Raw genomic sequence first — 27,448 nt, forward strand, 5'->3', positions numbered from 1 at the left:
GTGTGCCTAAATCGGTATTTGTGGCATCGCTGTTGCTTAGTTCTGATGGCGATTCGAGTTGAAAAGTGGACAGACTGGAAGGGGGGGGGGCACACTCGTTGGAACTATACATTTAATAACCATCGGTTGTTTTACTCTACTGGGTGGTATACACTATTTAGTACGTGCGATAGCACCAGCAATTGCCTTTCGAGAATAACGAAGACGACCGACGCGATGTTGAACGCTCGATATCGACGCGTGGTTTGATAAATAACAATCACGAGTTAGTGTGTGTGTGTCTGATCGATGGACCGTGGAATGAGGTAGCCCAATTTAGTGTTAAAAACTCAAGTACCCTCCAACTGTCATTTAAGCGTGCACCTGTATCATCTCTGGATTTTACAAGGGGCTGCTAAGCCAGCATTTTTCTGATGTCTGCTATTTTTCATCCACACACTTACAACTAACGCAAAACAAACACATGCGGGATAAGCGACAGCTATAAAATACGCAATACAGCCGCAAAATTCGTATGTGTTGTTCAAGTTTGTTATGGGCTATATTTTATAGCCCGTGAAAGAGGGTACTGTCATACTTGTCAAATCCCATAGTGAAAAAGTAAAGGGTTGTGTCCTAGACACGACCGCAGTATGACGTAGAACCACACAAAATTGTTGTTTTTCATGCATTTTTGACTATTATACTTTATCTTAAAATTTTCAAGTATTTCAATGTTTCGGTTATGGTTGATTCAAAACAATTTACACATTTTCTTTACAAATATCCATGTGAAATTCCACATGATTTTCATTTGACCACACATAAACAGAATCCACTCAGAAGTACACATGAAATTTACACGCAAATGAATAGTATGTGTGGTCACTAGACTGATGCAAAATTTGAAATTTTCGCTCCACAGTGCTCAAACGGTGCCAAATCGGGTCCTGATTAGCCTCCAAAAGAGAAAACTCATTTTATAAGAAACTGACTTGGCACAAACCATTTGAAGTTTACATGGAAATTACTATGGGAAAACAAAACTTTTTGTTCATTGTCTTCTTGCCTTTTTACACATTGTACTGTTAACACATTCTATTGCTATTCTTATGGGAATTTTTATCAGCTACAACTTTGCAGAAGATCATTTTTCATCCAAACGTCAAATTAAATAGTTATTAATTTTTTAAGAGATTGATAATCTTATGGCAAGATTAAGCAACTGTATTGTGGGCAACACTGTATTCTGCAGTGTGACATAGTAGCCATGATTTTTGTCCTCTATTCTACGCGCCATAAACACCAATGTTGCCTGCTGAACAGTTGATTGAGCATAATCATAAGACATCAGGGACTTGAATCATTAATAATTTTTGTTCCTTACGTTTGATCGAAAAGTGGTTTTCAACAAGTTCAGCTATCATTTTCTAAAGTAGAGTGAACTGGTGAATTTTGAGATAGATATAAACTGAAATTATGGTTTCTCCATATCCCATATAAACTTCAAATGGTTTGTGCCAAGTCAGTTTCTCACTAAATGAGTTCAAATTTTGGGAGGCTTATCAGGGCCCAATTTGGAACCATTTGAGCACTGTGGAGCGAAAATTTCAAATTTTGCATCAGTCTAGTGGTCACGCATGGTTTTTAAATGTACATATTTTAAGTAGGGGAATTTACGTATTCTCGGCAACCTAAGCAGCGACCTTCTTTCTATAGCCTTTTTCTCTGAGGAACGCACACATATGCAGTATTGGTTTGTTTACAATCTTTTGCTGCCAGCTGCTCTAACAATTTCAGTCGAAAGAATTGTCAAAAACTGTTTTGAAACGCTTTTAAAAAGCTCCAATCTTCTCTAGTGAGAGCGAGTATTGTCGGCAACCAGTTTTTCTTCGGCAACCGTTCCATTTGAACTGCATGTAAATCTGCTGTTCTATTATCGGCAACTCGAAATCAGCTACAATTTGTAGTGTGTGTGTTTCATTTCAAGAAAACCTTGCTAGATTGCTTTTTCCCAGTGGTAAAAATATAGTCAAATTGAAGCTGAAAGCATAAAGAATCGTTTGCATGCATTCAGCGAAGTGTTTTCGTAAGAAAATCCAGTGAAAATAGTGTTTCAATTTGGGTTGCCGAAAATAGTCTTGCAAGCCGAAGGCGTCATTTCCCCTATGTGGCTGACACATAGATATTGATTTGTTAGGAGCTGTATTCGAGGGGTGGGGGGGGGGGTTTAGGAAAGGTTGTTGAGGGGTGGGGAGGGGGTTGGTTAGGAAAGGTTGTTGATGAGTGGGGGAGGGGTTAGGAAAGGTTGTTGATGAGTGGTGGTGGGGGGTTAGGAGAGGTCGTTGAGGGAGGGGAGAGATTGTTGTGAAGGGGGGAGGGGAAGAGATTGTTGTGAAGGGGGGAGAGGGAGAGATTGTTGTGAAGGGGGAGGGGGAGAGGTTGTTGTGAAAGGGGGAGGGGGTTTCATCATTATTGTGGTCACGCCGTGATCCACCTTAAGTCGCTGATTTGGTCCTGCTTACTGCAGGACCAAGCGCCACGCCGTCCGAAGCGACAATGAGCAAAAGCATTTTTGCCATTTAAATGATCTTTATTTCTTGTGATTGTGTGGTTTACATGTATGAATTTGTTAAGTGACACAGATGCGTCTTTTCAACTTTGGTACATTTGAGATTTTAATTATTATTTACAGTTCCTAGTCCTATCAGGCCTATTTTAAAGTATGACCACCTTGGTGGGATTGGTTTGATTTGAATTGGAAAAGGGAGACTACTTATAACTACTATTTACAACTACAACTAACCTACAACTACTATGTACACCTAACCTACTATATACAAATTGCTTATCAAAGCATGTTCTGATAAATTACATTTTTGTGTAAATTTAGTCTTAATTTCGTTAATTTTGGAATCTATTTTGGCAATGCCTGCCTCTTCGTGTAAATTTGTTATTCTAGTGTCGAAAGGACGATCAAGAACCATCCTCAGCACTCTATTCTGAGCGACCTGAATTTTGTTCCTGTGAGTCTGTGCACATGATTCCCACACCGGAGCTGCGTAGAGGATCGCAGGTGCTACGATTTGTTTGTAGACGGCCAGTTTGTTCACCCTTGAGAGGCGGGATCTGCGGCAAATCAGCGGATACAGACACCTAACCAAGGCGGAACACTTGACTACGGTTTTCTCCACATGCGAGCGGAATAGAAGCTTTTCGTCAAACAACATCCCGAGATAGGTAACTTCGGCGGACCACTCAACCCTTGTGCCATCCATGATTACAGTACAAGAGGGAGCCGGTTTTAGTTTGGGTGATTGTCGATGGAGGAACATGATTGTTTGTGTTTTGGAAGCATTGATTTTGATTTTCCACGTGGTGGCATAATCAGCAAAGGCGTTAAGGCATCGTTGAAGTTTGTTCGTTATTTCGCGAGGCATCCTTCCTTTGACGGCTATTGCGGTATCATCTGCGAACAGGAAAAACACGCAACCGTCTCCAAGGGGAGGAATGTCGGAAGTGTAAATGCTGTAGAGCAAGGGGCCCAGCAGACTGCCTTGCGGGACTCCTGCAGGGATGGAAAACGTGTCTGAAAGACAACCATTCAACGATACCTTAAACGACCTTTGCTGGAGGTAGCTACGGGTGATTTTAACCAGATGTAATGGAAAGTTGAAGTTACAGAGCTTGTATACAAGCCCATTGTGCCAGACATTATCAAACGCTTTCTCAACGTCTAACAAGGCCATGGCTGTGGACTTGGATACAGCTTTGTTACTTCGGATGTTATTCATCACCCGCACTAGCTGGTGATTGGTGGAGTGCCCCTTTCTGAACCCAAACTGTTCCGGAAGGAGAATGTTATTTTCCTCGACAAACTTGAGCAAACGATTGAGAATGAGTTTCTCGAACAATTTGCTCAGCGCTGAAAGGAGGCTGATTGGTCTGTAGCTTGAAGCTAGCGTTGGGTCCTTCCCGGGTTTGCGGATAGGTATGATTTTCGCTGTCTTCCAGATGCTTGGAAAGTAGTGCAGTTCCAAGCATCTGTTGAAGACAGCAGCCAGCAGAGAGTGAACCTTCATGCTGAGATTTTTCAACACTAGGTTGAATATTCCGTCAAACCCGGGGGCCTTCATGTTTTTGGTGCATTTCAGCGCTGAGCAAATCTGTTCCACTGTGATTCTATCCTCCGGAGGGATGGCACAAGGGGAGGAATCAAAGTTGAGTACGCATTGCTCAACCTGAACTTCGAGCGGACTTTGGATGTTGGAGCCAAGCAAGTGCGATTTGGCAATATGCTCACCAATCGCATTTGCTTTCTCCTGAGGGGTGATTATGAGCCGATCGTCATCATTTTCATCTTTTAGTGGCGGAATGGGTTTAGGGTGCGTCTTTAAGACCTTGGCAACTTTCCAGAATGGTCTGGAGCGGTCGTCCAGATTCTGGACAAGCCGCCCGAAGCTTTCGTTCCGGAGTGAGACCATTCTGGAAGCAATCTCCTTGTTCAGATCGGCCATTTCACGTTTCATCGCTTGATCTCCAGTCCTCTGAAACTGGCGTCTACGAACATTTCTCAGGCGAATTAAGAGTTGGGTGTGGGAATCAATAGCAATAAACTTACCCCTCACAGGAACTCGTCGGACGCACGCCTCGTCAGCCACGGTTATGGCTTGGTGGAGTCCCTCCAACGCTCGGTCGATGTCCTCCACGGTGTCAAGCGGCGGGTTGTCGATGATGTGCCTGTCTACCACGCGTCCAAACTGGGCCCAGTTTACGCGATGATAGTCCTTGCGCAGGCTTGAAGCAGGAGCCACGTTGCAGCCCAGCTCAGACACCACCGGTTGGTGGTCGGAACTGAGTTCGTTCAAGGCTACCGGCTTGGACAAGCCGATATTTGTCAGGAACAGGTCTAGTGTCGATGGGTTGCCCGCCGGTGAGATAAATGTTGGCTCATCCGAAAACCAAACGGAGTACAGCCCATGCTGTGAGTGGTCGAACAGGAGACGACCGTTCTGGTTCTGCTGGTAGTTCCGCCAGGCCTCATGGCGAGCATTCAGATCTCCTCCAACTACGAAGCGGGAACCGGTACGGGTGATGGTGGACAGGTCCTTCTTGAATTTAGCCGCTAGTCCACTGCTGGCGGCACACTGTCGAGGGCAGTAGACGGCGATGAACTGGACGTATCCAGTCGACGACTCCACCTCCACACCAAGGGCCTCGATGATAGTGGTGCGGATATGGGACAGAGTGTGGTATTTTATTCCTTTCTTGACGACGACCGCAACACCACCCCCCCTGGAGCTGGTGCGATCAAGCCGGATAATGTTGTGGTCAGGCAACCAGAAGCTGTCACCGGACTTTAGATGGGTCTCGGTTAGAAGGCCCACGTCGATGCTGTGCTTGCGGAGGAAGTCGGCAAGCTCAATCTCTTTTGCTCTTACAGAGCAAGCATTCCAGGTGACGATACTTAGCGGTTTAGACGCCATACTGGATGATGAACTTACCGAGCACTTGGATCTGTTCGGGCTTATTGCGGCACTTACGAAGAGCACCGGACATGTTGACGAAGATTTCCATCAGTTCATCCGCTGAGAACAGATCGGGGTTGTTGTTTTGCGCTGTTGGTTGTCTCCAGAATCCAGGGGGGGATGGAGAGCTTTGGCCAGCAGAATCACCGGAAGTTGCTTGAGCGGAATGCACCCGTGAATTCACTTGCCTTTGCTGAGGAGCACGAAGGGGCGGGAAATCCTCCGTCCGAAATGCCGGGACTTTGTCCTTCTTGCGTCCTGGTTGGTTGTTAGTTGCCGCCTGTTTTCGGATGCGTTTGAAGTCCTCGCGTTTGGAGCACTGTCTGTCGGAACCTTGATGAGCACCACCACAGTTGGCGCATTTTAACGCCACGGCTCCATCCGCAGGGCAGTTGGAAGTGGCGTGTTCTTGAGCGCAGTTGCTACAGCGTGGCTTGATGTTGCAGTTGCGAGTGCCGTGTCCAAAGTTTAGACATCGTTGGCACTGGGTCACATCGCGATGGCCTCCACGGTATGGCTCCCATCGTACGATTATGGAGTAGATTGAGCGGATAGCCTGCAGCGCATTCAGCGTCACCGTTCCCTTCTGGAAGTGCACCAGGAAAAGACAATCCGGGTACGTCTTCACGTTTTCGTCTCGCCTCGTCATCCGAAAGACAGCGATTGGGGCCAGCTTGTACCGGTCCTTGAGTTCTTCTTCGATCGCCTTGGGATCAACATCCGGTAGACCCCTGATGACTACCTTGAAGGGCTTTTCACCGGGGATGTCGTGCGTGAAGTATTCCGCATTGGAATCCTTCAGGAATTTGACTGCGATTTCGTATTCCACTTTCGTCCGGAGCATCACCTTAGTGCCGATCCTGCTGATCTTGTACTCAGCTGCGATGCCCAGCGATGCGAAATCGCCAATGAGCGTCTTGAGTGGCACTACCTTCACCACCAGTGGAGGAAGCTTGATTTTCGCCGCACTCGGACCGGCAGAATTCTCGGTTTCGACGGCGTCGCCGAAATCACCGATGTCGCTGGCGTTCGTCGCGGTAACATCGTCGCGTCTGCTCGTACCATCGGACTGACCTTGGTTCTTCTTCCTCTTTTTCGTCCGCTTCACAGGGACTGGGTTGGTATTTCCAACATCGGTGGGCAGAGTAGCGTACCTATTTGAGGTAGGTACCGAGCTACCCTCTCCACTGTTCTTCTTCTCCGCTTGTTCACGAAGTCGGCTCCGAGAGCGCTGTCTTCCCATCACGCGATGCGACCGACACTACTGACGACGCGACGTGCAGTATATCTGCAAACGTTTGTAACAAACTATAGATTTATCGAACAACTCGACAAAGCGAGCAAAGACCGAACTATACTGCTTGACGATCAAGCAGAGAATGACCATGAGCAAAAGCATGACAGCAGCGCTGTTTTATATCTTTTCAGGTTCAGAACCTGATAGGATTTCCCGCAGTTTTTTTATGAATGGGGCGGAGCAGAAAGTTTCTTTTGTGCAGAATATGTAAAATAGGATGGACTTTGGATGTTAATATAATTGCATATATAGAGGCACCAGATATGTTTTACCGTCAGTTGTGTGTAATTCACCAACTGAATGTCATCAAACATGTCTTCAATGCAATTTTTTGTTCAAATTTGGTAAAACTTGGTTTTACTAATGATTGTGGTATGTTTAAAATTTATTTCCCGGAAAAAAGGGATCATTAAAGTCTGTCTCGTTTTCGGGTTATTGATGAGGGGGGTTTTAGAAGTGGTATTTGAGGGGGGGCGGGTAGGAGAGGTATTTGAGGGGGGGGGGGTTTAGGAGAGGTATTTGAGGGGGGGGGGGGTAGGAGAGGTATTTGAGGGGGGGGTTTAGGAGAGGTATTTGAGGGGGGGGGGGGTTTAGGAGAGGTATTTGAGGGGGGGGGTTTAGGAGAGGTATTTGAGGGGGGGTAGGAGGGGTTTGATGGTGGGGGAGGGTAGGAGAGGTTGTTGAGGGGAGGGGGCCGAGAGATTGTTGTGAAGGGCGTGTGTGCTTTTCCTCATTGTGGTCACGCCGTGATCCACCTTAAGCTGCTGATTTGGTCCTGCTTACTGCAGGACCAAGCGCCACGCCGTCCGAAGCGTTAATGAGCAGTGGCATGAGACCAGCGCTGATTTATATCTTTTCAGATTCAAGCAGAATGATGTGCAACCAAGTGGTATTCGTTTATGATGACTGGGTTTGCGAAAAAGGCTTATTTCATGAAAACAGTGATAAAATTATCATTTGTACATTTTCAAAAGTTTAATTACAGAAAAATTTTAAAAATATTTATTTCAACAGGTTCGTAATGTAATATCCTATCGATTGGCGTATTTGGATTTTAATTTCATCTATAAATGACAAAGTTACAAGCGTTCAAAACCTAACACTCCTTCACCACACATATTTTTTGACTTGCACCCCAGTATAGTCGACAAAGACGTAGTTCTACGTCAAAAAATAATACCACGTGATCCGGATGTCCATGCACACAACGAAAAAGTCATGTAAATTTCGCTTCCCTGAGACCGACACATGCAAGCGACCCATATGACATAAGAATAAGTTGAAAGAAAGGAGAAAATTATTTCAATCAAACGCACTTTTCGTCGAGTTGCGAATGTTTCGGAACACTGAATTTTACCGTTACCATACCGTGAAGTTTATGATCCGCATGCCATTCAAACTTCACTCATCGGAAGCTGTTTCATAGAAATTTCAAGGGTTCTAGAAGCTTGAAATAAGGCTCAGATAATACCTTGTCAAAAACCAAACCATACAGAATGCATTCAATTCCTCGCCCATGCACAAATACTTCCCAGAACTCGCTTTACAAGCACCATCCGGCAAAAGTCCTCAGACATGCCTACTCCATTCAGACTATCACGGTATGGTCGGCTCAGTATCTCGTGACATTTTTAATTTACTGTAAAGTCGTTGAATTACGTACTTCCCCTCTGCACCTTGAGCCACCTGTGCGAAAACACTCCGCTACCGGCCTCAGTCCTTCCCCCTTTGGGTGGCAGCCACACTATGAGCATTCGCCATAAAACTGTGTGCGGTAATGGTAAATAACATTACTCGACTTTTTTGCTCCTTTCGCTTCCGTGAGTTGGTCCTTATCCCCCAACTGTAAAACCAGGTAGGTATAAGGATTGCTCGAGCGATTTCATGAGCCATTCGTCTCCAGCTCGCAATTTCTCTGCCCGTGCAATTGCACACAGTCGCCCTGTTCGTTAGTACTTAGTACGAAGGTAGTTCCTACCCACTCTCGCTCATTCGTCGTACATAAGTTGTGTGAGCTTTCGCCCTTGCACTTGCCCTGACTGCTGCTGCTGCTGCTGGGATTTTCAGTGCCTGATTATTTTTCCTGGCCCAGTTCCCCAGCTCGCATTATTTCTGTGCTTAGCTCTCATTTAACGCGAAATGAACAGGAGGGAAACCAGAAGGGGAGATTTGCTACATTTCCTCTCGATCCCGGGAGTCGGCATCCAAGCCGTAAAATTTCCGGTTTATGTGCTTTTTAAAGGTTTTTCAGCTCGGTGGAGCTTGAAGCACCGTTTTTGTTCATCGGGTGGGTGGCTTTAAACGGCTTTAAGCAGGTGATAATCGGTACTGAGAAGTCAAAGTCTAAAATTTAAGGGAATCAAAGAGGATTTTGCGGTTACTCGACGGGGCTTAGAAAAATGTATTACTGTGGTTGAGGGAGTACTTGACAACATGATGTAGGTAAACAATGCGGTTGATGAGTTATTTTTTAAAACTCCCAGGAATGCACTTCATTAAAGGAACTGCTTCTGGTAGAGTGGAGCGCTTGTGAAGTTAATCTTAAACTTGTTGAACTTTAAAGGCGGATGAATAATTGCAAAATTTGTTTTTATGTTAAAGAATTTTGAGAGAATTCAATTGAACCAAGTGGTCGATAAGTAATCAAACAGCTCTAGGACTTCTTTCCTCCTGAATTCTCATCCTGGACCACTGTGGAATGTAGTGGAAATTTAAATGCATCATCTACTGATGATTTGAAGTAGATCACCAACAACGGTTTCATCAAGAATAATGGATGAAGTTTATGATTGGTTTCCAATTAGGTTTAACATGCAAGTTATTTTTTTACATTAGCGGCAAGTATCTTGGTTTCATGGTTTTTTCGGCTGGTAATGGCCATGTTGAGAGTCCACGGTAACATTGGCCATCGCGGAAATGTTCTGCTGCCCTGGCAAATTCTCTCTAAGTGATTTGGTAAAACTCGGTCGGTAATGGCCTGATTGACATTCCACGGTCGCACTAGCTCTCCCGAGCATGTTCTGGTGCCACAGGGATGATACGGTGCCCCCGAGGAAATGGCTGATTCTCGACAAGAACCAAAATCCATCGTGTGACATATCAAAATTTATGATGTTGTAGAACTAGGCCGGTCATACCATGAGTAGTTGGTATCGCATTCATCCAACATGAAAATCGGCATGAGCATGAGCATGATTGAACGCCTGCGGATGCTACTCTGTTATTACCAGATCAGCTGTAATTACACAGAGAACCAATAGACCATGCCTTGGACTAGCATTCATCTTCAATATGTAACTGGTGATCTCATACTAGGCAATACCACACCGGCCACGCCCGAACGCTGGTCAAGAAAGGAAAGGGTAGGAATGTGTTGGCGAGATACCCACTATTTTGACAGCCGAGAAATCCTCTGCACTTCCACGAGAAATCACTGGGATGTTTTATAAAAGGGTTGGGTTTGCAGCAGGATTTGTTTTGATACAAGATAACCCACGGTTTTCTACTCAGTAAGCAAAAACGTTTGCCGCTAGCAATCGAGTTCCTTTTATTACAACACACCAATGATCGATTTGTTGTTATTCCAATGTATCCACATCAGCAAATAAAGCGATTAACGAATCTTGAATGTGGAATAAACTCATGATGTTCTACTCAGTAAGCAAAAATGGTCACTCTAAGATCACCAAGCCCCTCATATCACATCATTCAAGCTACGATCGCGTTTTTGTTGCAACCATTCAAAACCGACCCAGACGAATACGTTGATAACGATGTTAAGTTTCACAAAACACACGATAATTGCGAGAGTTACTATAAGTTTCCTTAATATGGTAGGACCTGGGATTTATTCAAACTGAAACTCGACAGCGGTGCCCTTTACACAAGAATAAACCTCTGCGACCGATGATCGCTTAAGCCTGCAGACAAAAAGGCTTCTTCTCGTGACCAGACCGAGGTTTTTAGCCTGCTGCTTATCCTTCTGCTTCCGTCTCGTCCAAAATTCGTTACAAGAAATGCCATAAACGAGCTTAGGTGCCTCATATTTATGCCTGCTAATCTATCAAAATTCTCGAACCAATGAGATTCCGTTTACATACGACTTCACGTTCCCTCGATTCTACTCATTCTTTATTCCACACTTACTCTTTCTACTAAATACTTCCCATCTCCTACTCTCCTTAATTGAGGAAGGGGGGCATTATATCCACCCATTCGGGGGAATTTCATCAACCCTCTCGGGAGGATTTCATCCATTAGGTCATCGCAATTCTAACTATTTCAAAATTTCCTCAGTCTCATGGCAATTCATTGAATCATGATAATTATTTTACAAAATTTCTTCAGTCTATCAACCAACATGAAAATTTTTATTTACCGTCCTTAAGGTCATGGTACCCGAGAAAAGAATGAAAATAAAATGAAAACTTAATGTGATGATTTCCCGAGCAAAGAATGAAAACAAAATGAAAACTAAGTTTGATATTTTGATATAAGCGTTCCTGATAACATTTCATACTGAGAGATTTAAAGGTTTGGCCAGCCCACCAGCCGACAAATAAAGGTTTTTGCAATATTTTATACTGGGAAATTCGGGTATAAAAATTTCGAGCATCTGGACACCCCTCTTTTCACGATTAGAGCCATATTTAAGGAGATAAATCGATTTTTAAGGTTTGGCAGGCCCACCAGCCGATAAATATAAGTTTTTGCAATATTTTATACTGGAAAATTCGGGTATAAAAATTTTGAGCATCTGAGCACCCCTCTTTTCGCGATTAGAGCCATATTTAAGGAGATAAATCGATATAAAGGTTTGGCAGGCTCACCAACCGACAAATAATGGTTTTTGCAATATTTTATACTGGGAAATTCAGGTATAAAAATTTCGAGCATCTGGACACCCCTCTTTTCGCGATTAGAGCCATATTTAAGGAGATAAATCGATTTAATGGTTTGGCAGGCTCACCAGCCGACAAATAATGGGTTTTGAAATATTTTATACTGGGAAATTCGGGTATAAAAAATTCGAGCATCTGGACACCCCTCTTTTCACGATTAGAGCCATATTTAAGGAGATAAATCGATTTTTAAGGTTTGGCAGGCTCACCAGCCGATAAATATAAGTTTTTGCAATATTTTATACTGGGAATTTCGGGTATAAAAATTTCGAGCATCTGGACACCCCTCTTTTCGCGATTAGAGCCATATTTAAGGAGATAAATCGATTTAAAGGTTTGGCAGGCCCACCAGCCGACAAATAAAGGTTTTTGCAATATTTTATACTGGGAAATTTGAGTATAAAAATTTCGAGCATCTGGACACCCCTCTTTTCGCGATTAGAGCCATATTTAAGGAGATAAATCGATTTAAAGGTTTGGCAGGCCCACCAGCCGACAAATAATGGTTTTTGCAATATTTTATACTGGGAAATTCGAGTATGAAAATTTCGAGCATCTGGACACCCCTCTTTTCGCGATTAGAGCCATATTTAAGGAGATAAATCGATTTAAAGGTTTGGCAGGCCCACCAGCCGACAAATAAAGGTTTTTGCAATATTTTATACTGGGAAATCCGGGTATGAAAATTTCGAGCATCTGGACGCCCCTCTTATCGCGATTAGAGTCATATTTAAGGAGATAAATCGATTTAAAGGTTTGGCAGGCCCACTAGCTGACAAATAATGGTTTTTGCAATATTTTATACTGGGAAATCCGGGTATAAAAATTTCGAGCAACTGGACACCCCTCTTTTCGCGATTAGAGCAATATTTAAGGAGATAAATCGATTTAAAGGTTTGGCAGGCCCACCAGCCGACAAATAAGGGTTTTTGCAATATTTTATACTGGGAAATCCGAGTATGAAAATTTCGAGCATCTGGACACCCCTCTTTTCGCGATTAGAGCCATATTTAAGGAAATAAATCGATTTAAAGGTTTGGCCGGCCCACCAGCTGACAAATAAAGGTTTTTGCAATATTTTATACTGGGAAATTCGAGTATGAAAATTTCGAGCATCTGGACACCCCTCTTTTCGCGATTAGAGCCATATTTAAGGAGATAAATTGATTTAAAGGTTTGGCCGGCCCACCAGCCGACAAATAAAGGTTTTTGCAATATTTTATACTGGGAAATTCGAGTATGAAAATTTCGAGCATCTGGACACCCCTCTTTTCGCGATTAGAGCCATATTTAAGGAGATAAATCGATTTAAAGGTTTGGCCGGCCCACCAGCCGACAAATAAAGGTTTTTGCAATATTTTATACTGGGAAATCCGTGTATAAAAATTTCGAGCATCTGGACACCCCTCTTTTCGCGATTAGAGCCATATTTAAGGAAATAAATCGATTTAAAGGTTTGGCCGGCCCACCAGCCGACAAATAAAGGTTTTTGCAATATTTTATACTGGGAAATTCGAATATGAAAATTTCGAGCATCTGGACACCCCTCTTTTCGCGATTAGAGCCATATTTAAGGAAATAAATCGATTTAAAGGTTTGGCCAGCCCACCAGCCGACAAATAAAGGTTTTTGCAATATTTTATACTGGGAAATTCGAGTATGAAAATTTCGAGCATCTGGACACCCCTCTTTTCGCGATTAGAGCCATATTTAAGGAGATAAATTGATTTAAAGGTTTGGCCAGCCCACCAGCCGACAAATAAAGGTTTTTGCAATATTTTATACTGGGAAATTCGAGTATGAAAATTTCGAGCATCTGGACACCCCTCTTTTCGCGATTAGAGCCATATTTAAGGAGATAAATTGATTTAAAGGTTTGGCCGGCCCACCAGCCGACAAATAAAGGTTTTTGCAATATTTTATACTGGGAAATTCGAGTATGAAAATTTCGAGCATCTGGACACCCCTCTTTTCGCGATTAGAGCCATATTTAAGGAGATAAATCGATTTAAAGGTTTGGCCGGCCCACCAGCCGACAAATAAAGGTTTTTGCAATATTTTATACTGGGAAATCCGGGTATAAAAATTTCGAGCATCTGGACACCCCTCTTTTCGCGATTAGAGCCATATTTAAGGAAATAAATCGATTTAAAGGTTTGGCCGGCCCACCAGCCGACAAATAAAGGTTTTTGCAATATTTTATACTGGGAAATTCGAATATGAAAATTTCGAGCATCTGGACACCCCTCTTTTCGCGATTAGAGCCATATTTAAGGAAATAAATCGATTTAAAGGTTTGGCCAGCCCACCAGCCGACAAATAAAGGTTTTTGCAATATTTTATACTGGGAAATTCGAGTATGAAAATTTCGAGCATCTGGACACCCCTCTTTTCGCGATTAGAGCCATATTTAAGGAGATAAATTGATTTAAAGGTTTGGCCAGCCCACCAGCCGACAAATAAAGGTTTTTGCAATATTTTATACTGGGAAATTCGAGTATGAAAATTTCGAGCATCTGGACACCCCTCTTTTCGCGATTAGAGCCATATTTAAGGAGATAAATTGATTTAAAGGTTTGGCCGGCCCACCAGCCGACAAATAAAGGTTTTTGCAATATTTTATACTGGGAAATCCGTGTATAAAAATTTCGAGCATCTGGACACCCCTCTTTTCGCGATTAGAGCCATATTTAAGGAAATAAATTGATTTAAAGTATTGGCCGGCCCACCAGCCGACAAATAAAGGTTTTTGCAATATTTTATACTGGGAAATTTGAGTATAAAAATTTCGAGCAACTGGACACCCTTGTTTTCGCGATTAGAGCCATATTTAAGGAGATAAATCGATTTAAAGGTTTGGCAAGCTCATCAGCCTACAAATGAAGGTTTTTGCAATATTTTATACTGGGAAATCCGAGTATGAAAATTTCGAGCATCTGGACACCCCTCTTTTCGCGATTAGAGCCATATTTAAGGAAATAAATCGATTTAAAGGTTTGGCCGGCCCACCAGCCGACAAATAAAGGTTTTTGCAATATTTTATACTGGGAAATTCGAGTATGAAAATTTCGAGCATCTGGACACCCCTCTTTTCGCGATTAGAGCCATATTTAAGGAAATAAATCGATTTAAAGGTTTGGCCAGCCCACCAGCCGACAAATAAAGGTTTTTGCAATATTTTATACTGGGAAATTCGAGTATGAAAATTTCGAGCATCTGGACACCCCTCTTTTCGCGATTAGAGTCATATTTAAGGAGATAAATCGATTTAAAGGTTTGGCCAGCCCACCAGCCGACAAATAAAGGTTTTTGCAATATTTTATACTGGGAAATTCGAGTATGAAAATTTCGAGCATCTGGACACCCCTCTTTTCGCGATTAGAGCCATATTTAAGGAGATAAATCGATTTAAAGGTTTGGCCAGCCCACCAGCCGACAAATAAAGGTTTTTGCAATATTTTATACTGGGAAATCCGGGTATAAAAATTTCGAGCATCTGGACACCCCTCTTTTCGCGATTAGAGCCATATTTAAGGAGATAAATCGATTTAAAGGTTTGGCAAGCTCATCAGCCTACAAATGAAGGTTTTTGCAATATTTTATACTGGGAAATCCGAGTATGAAAATTTCGAGCATCAGGACACCCCCACTAACCGTTAACATATGAATACATTTATTAAGTATTATACCTTATATTGATATGCTTGAGTTATAAAGCCTTTTTTGCTATTGGTCAGCTGATCTGGGTTCAATCCTAGTCGGTTCTGAGGCATAACATCTCTGATCACGCCTTCCTTCGGAAGAGGGAAGTAAGGCCGTTGGTTCCCGGTTCATGAGTTGATGGGTCGATAGGTAGGGTCCAGGTGTGGGAGCTGCCTTCCTAGCGTCGGTAGCATTGGTGCCCAGCACGGAAAACAAGATCGACGGAAAAAAAAGGAAAAAAAAAACAGCTATTGGATTGGTATTGAAATACCTTCTAAATAACAAACATAATTAGGATCCTAAATATGGTATTGACGAGCCTGAAATAAGTAGGGTAAACGCTCCTATAGTTGCGGTACGTTAGAAGCGTTAGGTTCCTATAGTTGTGTATTGAATCTCCATGCACAACTATAGGAATCTAACGCTTCTAACGTACCGCAACTATAGGAGCGTTTCCCCTAGTAACATACCGTAAATAATACCTCCAAAATAGTTTACGAATATTGTTATTATAATAAATGACAAATAACAGATGATTTATTTTGTGATTAAAAGGTCCCAACGGCGACTACGACGACGACAACAATAAATTTGAAACTTACCGTTTGTCCAGGATATAACACCTCGACCCGGCACCTCCACTGGATCTTCATGACCACCATCTGTCACTTTTTTTTTGTTTTCCTTTGGTTTGTTTTTTCCGTCGATCTTGTTTTCCGTGCTGAGCACCAATGCTACCGACGTGCCAGGAAGGCAGCTCCCACATCTGGACCCTACCTATCGACCCATCAACTCATGAACCGGGGACCAACGGCTTTACTTCCCATCCGAAGGAAGGCGTGATCAGAGATGTTATGCCTCAGAACATCCCGGCGGCGCTGACTGGGATTGAACCCAGGCCTGTTGGGGTGAGAGGTAATCACGCTTACCACTACACCACCGGCGCCGTTTCCATCTGTCACTGTCTGCACAAATATCGAATAGCAATTACCTGTGTTGTGATACTTCCTTCAACGAAAACAAATTTTCTTGCATGGCCATGGTCATCTGGTAGGAGGGTCGCGTGTAAAGTCGCTGGTCCACCGAGTGCTCGGAGTGAGCGATCCGATCATTGAATCAATGTAGAGATTATTTAGTATGAGATGGTGTTATATGCAAAGTGCGAAAAGAGAATGAAAGAAATACGAAAGGGATTAGTTTTAAGAAGTGACATTTTCATCGGATTCCCCAACTAACCATACTCAAGCAAGCATATATAAGCTATATTGTGACTATATGGTTACTTGGGTATTCAAATGGTCAGAATAGTTCATCGGTTGCGAAGTGAAGTATTTCTGAAAGTGCTGCGTTATATTTCTCAATGCTTTAATATTATCCTAATGTTACCTCGATATTATAACACTTTCAAACAGACATAACTCATTGAACATTTCTTATTGTAAACGCTACCGCCATCTGTCGTATACATTGCGATGGGCAATGGAATATGCCCGTCACAAGTGGCGGTACTACCAACTAAGAAGCATTTGAATTTACCGTTAAAAGCCATGTAACATGTGAGAGTGTTATGTCTGCTTGTATGTTATCATATCTCCACTATCGCAACTTCAGGCAATACGCGAAAGTACTTGCATTTTTTAAGCACTTTTGATCTAACTGCAATCACTCTGTCATACTCGAAAAGTGCCACAACGACATCCTATACGCTCTCTGACCAAAGTGCAAGGCGTAGGGCCCATGTGTGGGAGCTGCCTCCCTGGCGTCAAAACAACATCGACAAATCAAGGAAAAAATGATAGGCGAAAAGTTCTTGTAGAGGCAATGTGACCAGAAAGCTAAACGTGCTAAACTGTTACAGTATCAAAACCAAAACTGATAATGCTCATTTAAAATTAAAACTTGCCAATCTACGGTGGTGCCACCCCTGAACAGTTGCCACGAGCCACTTGGGATGCACTTCAACCACAGCAGCAGACAGTCGCTTCCTTCGTATGCATCCCGCATCCGAGCGCATGGCCCTGGGACAAAGCTAACGAACGAGCTTTACCTATATCCCATACCCGTGCCTCCGTGTCGGGACTGGTGTGTGTGGTGTGGTGGTGAAACCCGCCCAAAGGAAAGTGACTTCACATTAAAACAAATAATAGCACCCCGGCAATAACGAGGAAAAGTGCCAAGAACTTTACCACTTTAATGATGTGCCGCCATAATTTACCCGAAGCGCGCCAAGGTTCAAGTGGTCGTTCATTCGGTTCTATCTCTGCCGGCAACTGTCTCAAGTGTGACGGTGCGAAATTCTGCCCTGGAGAAATATTCTCACCGACTCCATTGAACGCGCCGACCTGAGCTGGTGCCAAGATAGCAACGCTTTTAGTGCCACCGACGTCCACGACAACGACGACGACGACGACGACGACCCTCGGCCGAAGTTGGAAGTTTAATTTACTGCCTAAACTGTAGTGATAACTTGTTGGCTCAATATATTTGCTGTCTAATTCTGACCGCAGCCGGCCCATAGTCTAGGGAGGGGAAGTCGGCCCAGTGGGAAAAGTTTTTCCATTCCACTTTGCCCACTCTCAGGACTCAGGATCGAGGAAAGCCCGCAGAACTTTGCAGTGGAGCAATTCTGCTGGCGGTAAATGACAGAGTTTGAAATTGAATATGTTGCGGTCAGTTTCGTTCAATTAGGCGAACGTTGATTTCATTTTCCAGGCTGCCGCATTGTTTGCTGGAGAAAGGGATAAAAGTTTCGCTTGGATGGACTGGTGGCAACGGAAAATGCAAAGTTTGCCTGTGTATATTTCAACCGATTTCAACTTATGTGTTAGGATTAACGGACGTTTTCAATAATAAAATCTAACCCAAATTTATATCGCAAATAGGGAACAAAAGTTCAAAGCGCCACACAAATGGGAATAATTCACTGCCATTGCATTTATCTCTCCCGCTAAGCCAACCGAAGCGGCGCGGACAAGCAATTTTCCGGCCATCGTACCATTTGTTATGGCCTGAGGTCAAATAAGCGACCACCAGCCCTCGGCTGGGAACCCAATTTACGAGCCACAAATTGAGCCCATCAAATGAGCCCATTTTTTCCGCCACCGCAGCACCGGTTCGGTTCGGTTCGATTCGGTTCCGGCCTATCGAACCCACTCACACTTACCCACACACACACACACAATTGCAACTCTCCCAAAATGTAATAATTTCACCCATCATCTCTTCAACCCGTCTCCCATCCCACAGGCTTCGACGGTGGTCAGCGGCAAGTATTCGTGATGGAGATCTACGACCAACAGACGCACATGCTGCTAGCGAACGTGTCATCCGGGCAGCCGATGTTTACCGTCCGGGGGTTGGAGTCCGGTCGATTGCTGAAAATTGTCATCTATGCAACCAACATGCGCGGTCGCAGCGAAGCGATCTACATGCTGTCCTACACCCTGAAACCGGCGGAAAAGCAAACAGGTAAGCAGCGAGGGCAACTTTCTAGCTTTGATAATATGATGGGGGTCTCTGTCGGTTGGGATCCGTGTTTGAAATTGATTCCACCGGACACATGTGGCAAATTCGGAAGGCTTACCGCACGTGTGCCACAAATGCAGGTGCGCGTTATATGAGCGTCGTTTGACTGTAGGCTGGCACGATACATTGAACCGATTGAAGGTTGATTCGGGATCGGAATGTATCAATTCATTATGCTGTGCATACACCGTCAAGCGGAAGGGTGACCATAAATATGTTAGCCATACGGAGGGTTGCCATACGTACGATTGTCATAAAGAAGATTGCCAGAATAGACGATAGCCATAATTTTGTTGTTTTGGATTTGTTTAAATTATTTTTCTCTTGGAGCTGACTGCTTCTTTTTTAACTAGTTCGTTTATTTGCAAGGCTCAATCGCATTAGCTTTACGGAGCCGATAGTTCATTGTTCGTTGTTTGTAACAAAATTCACTTAATTCTATGTCTAGTAGGAGTTGGGCCGAATACTCGCGGCTTACCCGAAGTTAGAGAGGTACATTGTCGAAGGATGGGATCAGGGGAGGAGCTTGGGGGTAAGGTTTCGTTGTCTGGTGACCAGTGGGCGACGATGAGACTCATCGAGACGGGGGGACAAGACAAACAAAAACTATTAAAGAGAGACAAAAGACAAAGGAATTCAATTCTTATACTAGACATTTGAAGAAACAGATAAACCTACTGCATATAGCAGATATCGCGAGTTCCGAACACGTCTTTGATAGGAACATAGAGTGGTCTTCCTTGGGCCTCGAGGGTATTCAAAAGTCGCTCTCTGGCGGCGTCATTATCCGTTCATTGCCAAACTGCGTGATCGATGTCATCGTAACCGTTTCCACACCGACAGATGTTGCTGTCCACGAGGTTTATTCTATTGAGATGAGCATCTAGCGAGTAGTGGTTGGACATAAGTCTACTCATCACGCGAATGAAGTCACGACTTAAGTCCAAGCCTTTAAACCACGCTCTCGAAGAAACATTAGCAATAATTGAATGTAACCACCGCCCAAGAGAATTACTTGTCCAATCGTTTTGCCAACTTAAAAGAGAACTCGGACGCACTAAATGGTAAAATTCATCGTGTGAAATTTGCCTGTCACCTTTGCGAGAGAGTACGCCTTCTCATTGCCTGGGATTGAGCAATGTGAGGGGACCCATACAAAGGTAATCACATATGATCTTTCGACCAGCACACTCATCTGCTCCCTTACCTTTGAAAGGAAATAAGATGAGTTCCTACATTGTTTCATCGACCGAATAGCCTCGATCGAACTGAGACTATCCGAGAAGATGAAGTAATGGTCTGCGGGCATGTTGGAAATCATCCCCTAATGCGAAGTTGATTGCTGCCAGCTCAGCAACAAAAACGGAACAAGGTTTCTGGAGTTTGCGGAAGGCGCTAGAGTTTTCATTGAAGATACCGAAGTCAGTGGAACCACTGAGACGAGACTCGTCTGTAAAATATCTGTTCACGCAATTGACGTGTTGGTACTTTTCAGTAAAAATACGCGGGATAATAATAAGTTGAAGTTGATCGGGCATCCCATGAGTTGCTTGTTTCATGGTTAGATCATATTCAATTGAGGAACTGCGATTGGTGAAGTGAGCACGGTCTGAAGTGTAACAAGGAAGACACATATCTGACGATACGTAGTGGTGGTAGATTCTCATAAATCGAGATTGTGTGTTCAGCCCAAGAATTTCTTCAATGGAGGGGTGTTACTCCTGTCAGAACCTCGAGACTCATCCCAAGTAATCAAAAGTTCTGATAAAAGGCTATTTGTGGCTTAAGCAGCTTGGTTGAAGGTGGTCTTTAGAATTCTAAGCAGCCTCATTTTTAAGTCGTTATAAGAACTTGAAAGTTCCGGTACCACAATTGAAGAGCATTCTAAGCAGCTTCTGGCGGAACTTGAACGGAACTTTTAGAAAATAAATTAAAATAGATTTTTGACCTCTACACTAAACTAATTCTATATTTAGTTCGCACTTTTATGAAAGTTATTTCTAGAGGTAGGTATTAATGTGTATTGATGTATAAGCATTAGTAGTAGAATTGGAGCTATTTGAAGAAATAAAACCCAGTCCTTCTGCGTGAGAGCCCCAGCACGAACCGCTACGTCATCTGAGATATATTAAATGAGCTGTTGTCCCGGCTTGTTGGAGTTTTCAGTGCCAGCTGACTGACTTGAATGCGAAACACAACACCTTGTTGAATTTTAAATTGGTGTTTTCCTGTGGCACACTTGTGGCACAGTGATTAGCGTTCGTAGATCGCATGCCGAATACACGGGTTCAAATCCAGGAAATTGTACTTTTTTGTTGTTTGGATAGAGTATTGAATCCAAAAGAGAATCTTAAGATCAATTAGGCTGAAATGTCACCACAGAACTACAAATATGTTCAATTTTACGATTACAAACTACCAAATTTTTGGAAGCACCTGCCGGAAAGTGAGACACTAGGTAAAATTGTTCAAAATAATAGCAGTATTAATAACTTGCATTTCAGCTCAATTTTGAGATTTTCAATTTTATGTTTCTGAAAATTGTAACAATCCCCACTCAATTAACAAATGTAAATAATAGTTAAATATGTTTAAAATATTTGCAGTACACAAAAATTCAAATCAAAAACTGCTATTATTTTGAAATATTTTACCTAGTGTCTGAACATATTTGTAGTTCTGTGGCGAACGTTTCACCTCAATTGATCATAAGTTAACCAAGTTACATCATGTCAAAGTTGACCATTAGACCGGCGCCGGTGGTGTAGTGGTAAGTGTGACTGCTTTCTAACACCCCAATGGGTCTGGGTTCAATCCCAGCCGAGGTCGGTGGGATTTTTCTGAGGCATAAAAATCTCTGGTCACGTCTTCCGCTGGTCCCGGCCCCTGTGTGTTTGAATGGGTGCGATATCCTACGCAGGTGTGGAAACTGCCTTTCTGCACATTCGATTGCCGTCAATGGATAGCAATCGATGTCCGTTGGTGATTGGCACTAGATTGTGGAACAGAGACCGACGTTAAATAAAGGAGAGAAAAAAAAAGTTGACCATTGTGTATGGAAATCGGCATGCGCTGCTATTATATTGAACACATCTGTATAAGAATTATGATTTAGTTGAGCCACTGATCATTTCATATTTACGTACATTAAATTTTGTTACTAATAAAGATTTGTGTGGATTGCTTCATGTGGGCTATGACGGACCTTTTTAGAAACTTTCAAGTTGCTAAGAAGTTCGGCAGGGAACTTTTAAGATACTTTAAAGTTGCTAAGAAGTTCCGCTGGGAACTTGTTCGGAGCTGGCCATGTTTTCAGCCTTGTCTGAAGTTCCTCAGAAGTGCTTAGGGATGTGGCTTGGAGTACGCATAGGAACTTTATGGAACTTGAAAGTGGGTATTATCGTTGAATACGGAACTTTTGGTTGCTTGGGAAGAAAGTACTGTCGGAACTTTATTTGATCTTTATGGAGCTTGAAAGTTCTGTCGGAACTTTATTTGAACTTTATGCAACTTGAAAGTTCGGTCGGAATTTTATTTAAACTTTATGCAGCTTGAAAGTTCTGTCTGGAACTTTATTTGAACTTTATGGATCTTGAAAGTGAGTTTTATCGTTGAATGTGGAACTTTTCGTAACTTGGGAAGAGTCATTAGTCATTTGATCTCAGAAAATTAAAAAAAATTCATGAAAAAAAAAATACTATATGGGCCATGATAAACAATGTCCTACAACTTAACTACAAAAGATACTTCAATGGAACAACATTTCCTTAAATCCTACGTTTATTAAGGGGGAGTAACCAAATTTCCGGCCGTTTTCAAACTGTTTTTCATAAAAAAAATTTAGGGTAAAATGAATAATTTTAACTCCATCAATGTTAAAATCATGTTTCTTAACAAAATAAGATATCAATTATATAGGGGAAATGACGGCTTCGGCATGACAGACTATTTTCGGCAACCGAAATTGAAACACTATTTTCACTGGATTTTCTTACGAAAACACTTCGCTGAATGCATGCAAACGATTCTTTATGCTTTCAGCTTCAATTTGACTATATTTTTACCACTGAGAAAAAGCAATCTAGCAGGGTTTTCTTGAAATGCAACACACGCACTACAAATTGTAGCTGATTTCGAGTTGCCGATAATAGAACAGCAGATTTACATGCAGTTCAAATGGAATGGTTGCCGAAGAAAAACTGGTTGCCGACAATCCTCGCTCTCACTAGAGAAGATTGGAGCTTTGTAAAAGCGTTTCAAAACAGTGTTTGACAATTCTTTCGACTGAAATTGTTAGAGCAGCTGGCAGCAAAAGATTGTAAACAAACCAATACTGCATATATGTGCGTTCCATAGAGAAAAAGGCTATAGAAAGAAAGTCGCTGCTTAGTTTGCCGAGAATACGTAAATTCCCCTATGTAGAACCAAAATTTAAACGCTGAAGTCGATATGTTGCATAGTTTTTGAGAAAACTTATCGGCCAGCGAAAAAAAAGTGGTTCTGGTAAAAACGCGTTTAAAGATTTGGCTGTACTTAAAACCACCACTGTACCATTTGCTTCAATACGTGTAAAATCGGATACCAATTTCGCGTATCGAAAAACGGCTTGAGGGATTGAAACTAGATAGTATAAAGTACAAAAAAACCAATTTATAAAAAAATGGTAACACCCCCTTAAGCCTTCTACAAAAATGCTTTCGACGCTCTGCTGGGCAGCTGGCTGGAACCTTAGTTGCATAGCCTTGGCGATCAGCTGCTCTTCCGTTTTGACCACGAAACTATTGGAATAGATCCTCCGGTTGAGGTTCGTCCAAAAATTTTCTATCGGTCGCAGCTGGGGGACGTTTTTATGGTTGCCGGTCTTCTGCTGCTCCGACACGACCGGCCTCGACTGACGCTTCCGCATAACAATGTCCATCTTGTCCAGGTACTTCTTCACCGTTTGGCCGGTTGCTCCGTCCTCCCGTCCCAAGGCGCGGAACGATGAGGCCACCTCTCCAGCTTCTGCTGTACTTTACGGTCGCGCAGCACCGTCGGGCGGCCGGAACCAGGCTTCCGTTCAACGCTCTCACCAGAAGGGAAAGGATGTTGTAAATGCCGGATCGGCTGTATCCGGCGGACACAAAGTGCCTCACGGTGTCCAACTTCTTCGCACCGGGGTGGAGCTAGCAGTACGAACAAACCATCGAGCGTAGCTGCTTGATTGTTTTCGCCATCGCTGCTGAAATCCAACTGATATCGCTGTCAATTTTTTTCGGCACACAACAGGGTTGCCAGGTGGTTTTATAAAAAATCTGTATCCACTCTATTAAAAAATCTGTATTTTCTGTATTGACGATTTTTTTCTTAATTAATCATGTTTTGTTGTTTTACAAATACAGTGCATACAAAATAACCATAAAAAGTGCTGAACCACCTATTCGGGCTATCGTACTAACCATACGGGATATAATTGCGCCATTTGTGATATCGTCCGTACTTATTTATAAGAGTGATATGAAGCCGTTTGAAAATGTATGGAGATTTTAGTTTCTATTCATTATCTTCCTGATAAGCAGTTTTAAATGCAAAAAAGTGCACGAGTTCATTACTATTTGATATTTTTAATATAGATGAATACAATTAATTACATCATTCGTGTAGTAGTTACACCAAAAAGTCGAGAGATGTCGCCCCGCCAGTGCTGGTAAAATCATTTTTGCAGTATGGAGAATATCAGAAAATCCGCAATTTCTTACGAAATACATTTTCAATGCAAGTAAAATGTTTACGAGTACTTGTATTTGTACCATTTTAATGTGCTCGGGCACTTTTCTTGTATTTAACATACATGCTTATATTGGAAATATTCAATTTATACTGTAAATCCCCATACAATCAAAAAAGTTATTTTGTTTTTATAAATTTTGAATTTTTTTTCTCAAGCATTTTATAAAAATCTGTATAAATCTGTATTGTAACTTAAAAATCTGTGATAAATCTGTACTCTGTATCGGGTCTGTATTAAGATTAAAAAATCTGTATAATACAGATAAATCTGTATAAATGGCAGCGCTGCGGCACACAACAGGGTTGCTATGATTGGCGATGCATTCACCCCCACCAGCATACGTTAACTTAATAGCGTTAGCGTTGTTATGATATACTTCGTAGATTGGATACTAGCGACACTCACGTCTCTTCTGAAATTCTCAGTTAGACTACTTTCAGGAATAATGCTGGTGAGTAAACATTGGTTCCAATCTAAACAAGAGTAACAGAAGCATGACTGTCGCTATTCCCGGCCACGCCCATCTTTACCATAACTAAGGATAGGGAAGGAAATGTTGATGTATTTAGTACTTAGTTAACGAGAGGCCACCGACTTAGCGACACCCTCATAAGTGCTATGGAGTTGGAGGGTTGGGTAGGGTATTCGGTTAGGATTCACCTCAAGTTGGCGATGCAACCAAAAGTATATAGGGGAATTTACGTATTCTCGGCAACCTAAGCAGCGACCTTCTTTCTATAGCCTTTTTCTCTATGGAACGCACACATATGCAGTATTGGTTTGTTTACAATCTTTTGCTGCCAGCTGCTCTAACAATTTCAGTCGAAAGAATTGTCAAAAACTGTTTTGAAACGCTTTTACAAAGCTCCAATCTTCTCTAGTGAGAGCGAGTATTGTCGGCAACCAGTTTTTCTTCGGCAACCGTTCCATTTGAACTGCATGTAAATCTGCTGTCCTATTATCGGCAACTCGAAATCAGCTACAATTTGTAGTGCGTGTGTTTCATTTCAAGAAAACCCTGCTAGATTGCTTTTTCTCAGTGGTAAAAATATAGTCAAATTGAAGCTGAAAGCATAAAGAATCATTTGCATGCATTCAGCGAAGTGTTTTCGTAAGAAAATCCAGTGAAAATAGTGTTTCAATTTGGGTTGCCGAAAATAGTCTGTCATGCCGAAGCGGTCATTTCCCCTATTGTTTATTTGTTGTTTATTTAATCTCTTGATAGCCGGCTATCGAAAGAACATATTCATTTTGTTTAGTGATCATGAATTTTAAGAGTCATGACGGAAAGCTTGGGATTAAACCCATGATTTTCTGCTCAGTAAGCAAACACGATCCCTCCAGGGTCATCGAGCATCTCAGAACCATAACGCTTCGCAACAATACAGGGCTACGTTTTCGCTTGATATGCAAATAGTTTCCTAGGTTAATATTAAATATCCAATATACAAATGATGCTGGCGATTTATTGTGCTGTGGAAGAGCTTTGGGTTAAATCCATAATTTTCTGCTCAGTAAGCAAAATCGATCCCTCCAGGGTCATCGAGCATCTCATAATCCACAGCGCTTCGCGTCAAAGTACGAATATATGGATGAACTATCTATTATTGAATAACTATTATTTACGATAATTACATGAAAGAAATAAAATATAAACTACCAACAAAACGTTACTACTAAAATCTCAAAAAGATATTCTGACAAATATATTTCACGCAACCATTAGACGTTAAATGATACTATGCACATGTTAGACACAATAAGAGGCCAAAAAGCAAGCGTCCGACACACAAAACCCGCCAAATCCACTTGCAGTCACAATCAACGATTCTACAAATCGCGAGCGCTCACGAATCATAAAACAGCTGACTGCGACACTCTGAAAGCGAAATTGACAGGCTCTATGCGTTGAACACCCGCCCTCCAATCTCCTTGCGCGTCCAACAATACAAATCTCCATTTCAACATCTAACGAATTAAAAACTCCGAAAATCAACCATCTATAGCAAGTGAGTGGAAGCAACCCTGCATGCAACCATTCTTCATGATACACTTTTTCTGCCTATCTTTCTATTACGCCTGTGGACATGCGTTAGCTTCGAAACTTCTAACCAAACTGGGAAAATTTTCAGTGCACAAAAAAAAACTTTAAAAAAGCTTTCAAAGGTAATTACAAGTAAAATAAATATTGATTATTTTACGCAAAAACGAGCAAGTAATATTAAATCTCTTGTATCGTATGCTAATGCTAATTGACTGTTACAAAAATAATATGCTTAAATAAAATAAAATATTAATAAAATTAATAATAAGCCCTCCCAGTTCCTCTGTATTCAGAACAAATCTGATACTATAATCAGAATTGCTCAATCTGCATGAAGCAGCCGATTTCATCAAGGAAGTTCTATTAACAACCAAGAATTAATCGTTTGAGGCATACTGAAGCATTAAGAAGGTGATATGTGTCACTATAGAAAATCATCATCGTTGCAAATATAAAGAAATTAAACATAACCCTTTGCTTCAGTACCGTCAACCTCCATGTCCATGGGGAGGGGGTATGCAATTTCAGCCTCAGCGTGCTCAACAAAAACTCTTCAGACCCACCATGATCACAGATAAAGGGAACTTTAAAGTACAAAAACATCACTGAAGACATCAAACGTCTAAAACCAGAAACAAAAGCACTTGGATGACTATCTTGACGTTCCCACTCGATCTCAACATGTGAAAATTGTGCGCTCGA

The 27,448-nt window shown here is 42.2% G+C and overlaps 1 protein-coding gene across 1 annotated transcript in view; it reads left to right on the plus strand.

Moving 5' to 3' along the window:
• Positions 1 to 27,448, plus strand: part of side-VI (sidestep VI) — a 1,063,375-nt gene that overhangs the window by 929,107 nt on the left and 106,820 nt on the right. Inside the window, exon 14 of the mRNA XM_065225644.1 lies at positions 18,654 to 18,875. Within this exon, the coding sequence (XP_065081716.1) occupies positions 18,654 to 18,875 (222 nt within the window). The remainder of the gene's footprint in view (positions 1 to 18,653; positions 18,876 to 27,448) is intronic.

Source organism: Ochlerotatus camptorhynchus, unplaced genomic scaffold (genome assembly GCF_037179485.1).
Source record: "Ochlerotatus camptorhynchus isolate MF236.1 unplaced genomic scaffold, CSIRO-AGI_Acam_v1.1 ptg000232l, whole genome shotgun sequence".
NCBI classification, from domain to species: Eukaryota; Metazoa; Arthropoda; class Insecta; order Diptera; family Culicidae; genus Ochlerotatus; species Ochlerotatus camptorhynchus.